Genomic DNA, 6,827 nt, shown 5'->3' with positions numbered 1-6,827 from the left:
AGTGATGATCACAAGCGAAATGATTGACCTTTTCTCGCAAAGCATCTAATTTGACACAACCGACACTTTTGATGTAGGGCTGGGTCAAAAAGATTAATGCCGAAGCAAAAACTGTGGAACATGAGGGTGAACTGCAGCAGGCGTGTTGACATGTTGTGTGTAGTGCAGGAATAAACACAGAAGATTTGCAGATGCAGCCACAGAGTTGGGTCAGGTCAAGTGGTCTTTATTGTTATTTAGTGTTTGTGGCCTTCTCACCGCACTTTACAAATGAACTTTGCTTGCTGCTGGCTTAATTTACCCTGCACTCCCTATTCCATTCAACTAATATGTCCTTATAATAATTTATCATTTAACACCCGAGACATGGAAATAAAATGATCAAATTCACAGCTGGGTTTGTGGCGCGAAGCAAAATTGCATACAGGTAGGCTAGTACAAAGAATCACAATAAAAAAAAAAAAAACTAACAGGGGAAAATTAATCATCCAAAAACACATAAGGGACATTTATGAGCACACGCAAACGGACTGATTGTCTCTTATAACTAGTCTTAAACATATTTCTCATAAATTAAATAGTGCATCCACGTTCATGTCAGAGCTGCCCTCTCTCACACACACACACTCTCTCTACAACACACACACTCATGCACAACGCTTTGATCAAAGGGGTCCTTCAGCGTGCCAACAAAATTAAAAAAAAAAGAAAAAGAAGAGAGGGGAGCCTTTAAGGAGCTTAAAAGAAAAACCTGACCTATTCCTCAAACTCAACCAAGTTAGGCTTGGATCTTTTTCTCTCTTGATCCTTTTTTCCTTTTGGTCAACAAATTTGTTCCGTGTCCTTGATCAAAGTTGGGGAGAAGTCAGTCTGAATGTTCAATAAGTTAACCCAACCAGTGAGACAACAGGCTGGCAGCCCTGCTCTGCTCTGCCCGAGGTAGAAGTTTGGGCCTAGTTGTGGAAAAGCGCCGCACTTGCTGCTCCAAACCTCGGGGCTTTTACTTGCCTGTAAAGTCTGCAGTTTATGAAAATTGTCCCTTTTAATTCTTTCCTCTCACAACACTTGAAACTTCCACGCTGCTTGGTCTTTGTAATCCAAACAGTCCGTGTTGAAACTGAGCTTCCACGATGAGGCTGTTTGGTCCTTATAGTCCAGGCAGTCTGCAGCGCCGCTGAAGCCCAGCCCCGCCGCTCCGTAGGCCGACGAGGAGAGGGAGGACGCGGGGCTGAGGTGGCTGGATACCCCGTTGCTGCCCATGGGGCTCATGGCGGTGCCCGCGGCGGATAGCTGGTGGTGCATAGGCGAAAGGTAGGAGCCGCAGTCCATCCCGGTGAAGTACGACGACGAGCCCGTGTAGCCCTGGTTGTAGCCCGAAGCCTGGGTGTAGGTCATGGGGTAAGAGCGCTGCATGCAGGAGGAGGAGGAGGAGGTAGACAGCGGGTCAGAGAGCGGGGAGATGGAGGCCGGGCTCCAGATAGACACCGGCGCCGCGCTGCTGCTCACAGCCGGCAGTGAGGTGCTGGAGGGCGGCGTGAACTGCCCGCTGGCTCCGCTCTCTGAGCTGGCCTCTCTGACCGGAGAGCCTTTCTTTTTCACCGGCCTGCTGACAGTTTTGTTCTGGACTCCACTTTGGGTTTGCTGGGCCTGCTGACGGTGTTTGGCTCGTCGGTTTTTGAACCATACCTGCAACGAAAAAATGCGTTTAGATTAATGTTACTGAGCTGTAAGACAATTTAAGGTTTGTAAATATTATTTTTACTGTTTCTATAATTAAAGATGTAGGGGCCTACTCCACAAACCCTGCAGTGTAGCCGGATGATGAATGGAAAAATAGCTGAGTTAAATATTCCAGTGATAACAAAGCCAAATCAAATAAATATTATTATTGATCTCAGAAAATTATGTTTTTTTTTTTTCAAACTATATTCATTGTTTTACAATTAGTTTACAGGCTACATACAGGCTTTATAGTTTGTCACTCTATGAATATATTCTGAAAGTAGAAAAGTGGGTTATTTATAAAGTGAGTTCATAACCTAATTCACATGGGACTCAATTAAAACGATGAATGATGTGACTGTTATTAACACTTCCCCTGAAGAGGACACTTTGCCCTGAAGTGGACTTCACCTCTCTGCGGGGCAAACTAACAATTAAAGACTTTCCATGAATGGACTGTGTGGTTCAGGTATTTGTGTTGGACCCTCACCTGCACTCTGGATTCCGGCAGGTTGATCTTTAAGGCCACCTCCTCTCTCATGAAGATGTCAGGGTACCGAGTCTTGGCGAACAGATTCTCCAGCACGTCGAGCTGGGCCCGGGTGAAGGTCGTCCTCTCTCTCCTCTGCTTGCGAGGGGTTGCTGAGGAGAAGGAGAAAAAGAAGAGAGATTAAAAAACTGTGATAATGAAAATAAGACATCTTGCAGCGTCAGCTAATTTCAAATATACCAACTTCTGTAACTTGATTCTAAACAATTGTCAGATATAATCTTAAATGTGTGAACCTGCTTTATAAATGACACAAATAAAGGCTCTACAAGTTATAATGAGGCCTTGGTTATGAATAATTTAAGCCCTACAAATAGTCATTTATAATTCAGTAGGCCTGGTTGATGTGATACCTGTGTTGATCATTGCAACTAACTGCATTTCTGCACACCTCCAGGTTATTTACACACATACACTCATAAACTATCCAGACAACCTGGTTTCTGTTTGTATTTGTCTGTTTAGGTGGTTGCAGCCTGCGGTGTATTACCTTGGTATCCGACTGAAGGATGCAGCAGGTCCACTCCTGAGGTAGATAAGCTCAGTCCGTTCACGGTGTACGGCGGCTGCTTCAAATAGGACATCATGCTGGCGGCCGGACGAGGGGGCACCGATGAGAAGAAAGAAGAAAAACAGGGCAGAAAATAGCGTTTTAATCCTCTCGCGTCTCCGTTTGGTGAATCACCTGACCCAGACCGAGCTGAAGCAGGGCACAAAACAGGGAAAAGAAAAAGTGTTGGATTTTCTTTTAAAAGATGTTCAGGTTTATCTCTGTCCGCTGATTTTTACGCGCAGCCTTTACGCACCGCGGTGGGTTTACAGAAGTGGGCGTCCTCTGACTCGCAGGGCTCTTAAAGCCGAGTGGAGACCCCCAGCTGTCCCTGCTGGACTCAGGATGCTCTGTCTGGCTGACAGGCGTTTACGCCATCACCCCCCACCCCCCTCCCCTCACACACACACTAACTGCTACTATAACCCCGCCCCTTCTTACCCCCCAACACACTCCTCTTCTAGTACCACCAAAACAAAACATTGTCGTTAAAATGCGCACACTCGCTGGGCCCCAACCGGGCTCTCAATTAGCATATCCTACCCACAGGTTAGGCGAAGCTAAATAGACAGCTGATTGGGGGGCCATTTGCAGAAACAAAGCCCACTGTTGACGGATAAGTAATGCTGATAACAAAAGACCTTAGGGAACAAACAAAGAAGCCAATACTGCAAACTGAGCGCTCATTCAAATACAACTCAGCATCTTCATTTCTATATCTCGGGCCTTTTGTTTGTTTCCACCGAAACCCTTGTACATTCAAATGTAACGACATTATAATACGAAGGACAACTTTACCAAATAATTAGAAACATGGAGGCATTCCCCCAAAGTGAAGGCTAATGCTGACATATTATTGACACTCCTTGGGGCGATTCCCCCTCCTTCACTAATGAATCGCTCCCGGTAATTAGATTTGGAAGGTGAGACTGTCGAGAAGTGTTGATTAGAGAGGAGCACTTCATCTTAATCTAAACAAACAAGGAGATGGCCACTAAATCTGTCTCCAGGTCCTGACATAAAACTTTACAGGAAAGAAGTCTCAGATTTAACCTGAGAATATATTCTGCTCCATTAGTGAACGCTGTATCTGAACGAGGTGTTATGGACGTCTTATTAAAATAACAGCAACAATTCAAACTTTTACACTGAAAGAAAAATAAGCGATGCAGCCTAAATTACATTTACTAAGACACAGAAAGAAGCGATATTTTGTTCCTATAGAAATATTATAAAACATTTCATCCGTAAATCTAGGACAATCGGGACACTGCAGTAGCAGATGTAGCCTAAATTAATACATCATTTGAGAAGAATGTGTAAGTTTATATAGAAATATTATATAGGCTAAATATATATGTAGCATGTATCATAAGATATTAATCAGTAAATGTTTTACAAGTATAAGTAGGGTAGCTACCAGAATCATACGCAATTTTAAATATACTGAACTAGTTTTCTTCAGAGGATAAGGACATTGTTAGGCACAATAATAGGAGAAAAATAAAACACAAAAAATATGTTTATTTTTTCTTATCTTATTTAGTACTAACCCTTTTTTTGTAATAGCTAATTAGGCTTACTACCATATGCTGCTGTTTGAGGCCTCTCGTAACGTTTTCCAGTGACACCTACCTGTAGAATAAAGTTCCCAGGACCCCAGGGTGCGCCCCTCTCTAGCCTGACCCTTCGTTTTTATAGAGCCAATAACGGACACTCCTATACTCAATCTGTCACTTTTTTCACCCCCGGCTACCGGTTGCTCCACATCCGTTCAATAATAAATACCCTGCCCAGCCATTAATTATTATTGGCTACAAGAGATTTTTTTTTTTTCTTCTTCTTCTTCTTTCTGTAAGAAATTAACGAGATAATCCGGACGGCACGCGCTGGCCTGATTACAGGACGCCAGCCACGACTCCGCATTCAGGCCTCCTTAATTTTCTGCGTCACGAAAATAAAACAAAGACTGGCATTGTATTTATCAGACCAGCTGACTGCCAGACAACCCCCCTCCCCTCCCATCCCACCCCCCAACCCCAACACAACCAACCCCACCACTCACTTTCCTAAACTGACACATGCACACTCATATGGACTATCAAAAATATTATTAGTAGTAGTAGTATTAGTATTATTATTGCGGTCCAGGGACCTATTGTATGTGTGTATTGCATTTGTGAACGTTTAATATTAATTTAAAAAAGATTTTGCTAATTCGTTATCCTCAAAATTCAGCAATGAATAAAAATCGACAAGCTATAAAAAATCAACACTGAACTCATTTGTAAAATAATATTAAAGAATATGAACATTTTTTGAGCCTTTAAACTAATTTAAAATTTAAATACAGGCCACGACTTTATATTAAGCAAATCGGTCAACCTGCAACTTGACTTCAGGTGGATTCACGCCCCTCCTCGACATGCTGAGTCTGTAGTCAAACATCCAGCAGTTAGAGTGTTTTATCTGAACTTGTGGACTGCTCCACTGTCCCGCTATTAGCCGGTTGAATGCACCTCAGCTCCGCTGTGCAGCCCACGGAGGCGAGAGGGAGAAAAGTTTGCTTTTAAACACGCCTCCTCAATTACCTCCCTGTAGGCTATCTGCATTTCCATCTACACAGCTCCCGTTGGCTTCCACAGTCCATAAAAAAAAATCTCCTAAATATAAATCACAGGAAAAGTATCAGAACAATTAAACAGCGAAAGTGAAATAAGTAACTTACTTGCGTTTTTAAAAGCCTTTTTTTTCCACCCAAACGCCTCAGTACGGCAGAGCAGAGAGGTTTTATGAAGCGGCTTTGATTAGTTTCCTCCGGGTAAGCTTGTTGGATGCGGATAATACTAAGAGATGCTCGGTATTTATGGAGAGAGAGAGACTGTGAGGAAGTTTAACAACCAATGGAAATGAGAGGAAATATGATGGGCAGAGGTGTGAGAGGAGGCTGCAGCTGGAGGAAACATCAGCTCCAAAGCATCAGTGGCCCCTCTGATTGTAAAGAGCTAACATGTCTTATTTAGGGACAAGATAAATATTTAAGTCATTATATTCAGCAGCAATTAGGCTATGAGTATGTACATTTTATTTTCATCAGAAGACCAAGTGTTTACAGTCTTCTTACAGGCCAATATGCAGGTGCAGGTGTGTTGCAACAACCAATCACAACCGAGTCTGCAAAATCCAAATAATTATTTTCATTATTGTATTTTGACAATCAACCCAGTAGTTAAGATGAATAATGGGCCCAGGTTTACACCAAGAAAACAGCACGAGTCAAAGGATGTTAATCTGCAGCTATAGCTACGGATTGTTTTTGACAGAATAAGCTGAGCAAGCAAAACTCAAGCAAGAGGTGAAAATAACTTGGAGATCTGTCACGGTTTGATTCTGTGTAACCCTGTAAAGGAGATTTAAGAAGAAAAAAAAAAGTGGCCCGTGAAGCTGTGCACCCCCCACCCCCACCACAAGTAGGCCTGTGTGTAGTTTATCAAAATGTCTGGGCTCCACCATGAACCACTTGAAAAAGTATTTACTTTCATGTAGATTTAGCGACCACTCACCCTTACACCACCTCAATTTGTGTCCAGGGAGCTCTCTCCATTTTGGGATTAAATAAAAAAAAATCTGTTCTGGATTAGCAATAGAGCCAATTCTGCTCTGCTCTTTTCGCTGAAATCATCCCAGTTCAGTGTGAATGTCATTTTCTTACCGGTCTATGACCATTTTTGATGAAACTCTGGCCTCATCAGCCCTGACTGCAGGTTTTGATTGATGCTCCCAAACAAGCAGCAGGTTAGAGACCTAATTAGGAGTCTACATGCCAGATGAACAGACTGTGAGGCTGCTGGGTCGTTAGACAAGCCTGAAATCAATACCAACTATGGACTCCATACCATGGTATTTATGTGGAGGCTACATCTCATTATTGTTACGTGCAAATACATAATTTGATTGCATGAATAGTTGTTTTCGTTAATAAGGACCTTTAATTTTGGTAAGGGG

The 6,827-nt window shown here is 42.8% G+C and overlaps 1 protein-coding gene across 4 annotated transcripts; it reads right to left on the bottom strand.

Moving 5' to 3' along the window:
- Positions 1 to 205: 205 nt before the first annotated feature.
- On the bottom strand, positions 206 to 5,648 carry LOC130187204 (homeobox protein OTX2-like). Of its 4 annotated transcripts, none has more exons than XM_056404609.1 (4): positions 5,551 to 5,648; positions 2,763 to 2,860; positions 2,213 to 2,364; positions 206 to 1,686 (listed from the first exon to the last, which is right to left on the bottom strand). In XM_056404609.1, the coding sequence occupies exons 2-4, from the start codon at positions 2,857 to 2,859 to the stop codon at positions 1,057 to 1,059; spliced, it is 879 nt and encodes a 292-aa protein (XP_056260584.1). In that variant the 5' UTR covers position 2,860; positions 5,551 to 5,648; the 3' UTR covers positions 206 to 1,056. The 4 variants fall into 4 exon arrangements, with proteins under 4 accessions (XP_056260584.1, XP_056260583.1, XP_056260586.1 ...); XM_056404608.1 differs by having other exon boundaries at positions 2,763 to 2,972; positions 5,551 to 5,641; XM_056404611.1 differs by lacking the exon at positions 5,551 to 5,648 and adding an exon at positions 5,208 to 5,408.
- Between the last annotated feature and the right edge of the window lie 1,179 nt (positions 5,649 to 6,827).

The sequence above is a fragment of the Seriola aureovittata genome, chromosome 19 (assembly GCF_021018895.1).
Source record: "Seriola aureovittata isolate HTS-2021-v1 ecotype China chromosome 19, ASM2101889v1, whole genome shotgun sequence".
NCBI lineage: Eukaryota > Metazoa > Chordata > Actinopteri > Carangiformes > Carangidae > Seriola > Seriola aureovittata.
The sequence above is the reverse complement of the archived record's forward strand: the minus strand, read 5'-3'. Positions and strand labels throughout refer to the sequence as shown.

Bases quoted from the DNA above. Each gene is read 5' to 3' on its own strand.
- LOC130187204 (XM_056404609.1), bottom strand. From the start codon at position 2,859: ATGATGTCCTATTTGAAGCAGCCGCCGTACACCGTGAACGGACTGAGC. The intron at 2,365-2,762 runs GTAATACACCGC...CCTTCTCCTCAG, and splicing joins TCCTTCAGTCGGATACCAAG to CAACCCCTCGCAAGCAGAGG. The intron at 1,687-2,212 runs GTGAGGGTCCAA...TTTTCGTTGCAG, and splicing joins TGCCGGAATCCAGAGTGCAG to GTATGGTTCAAAAACCGACG.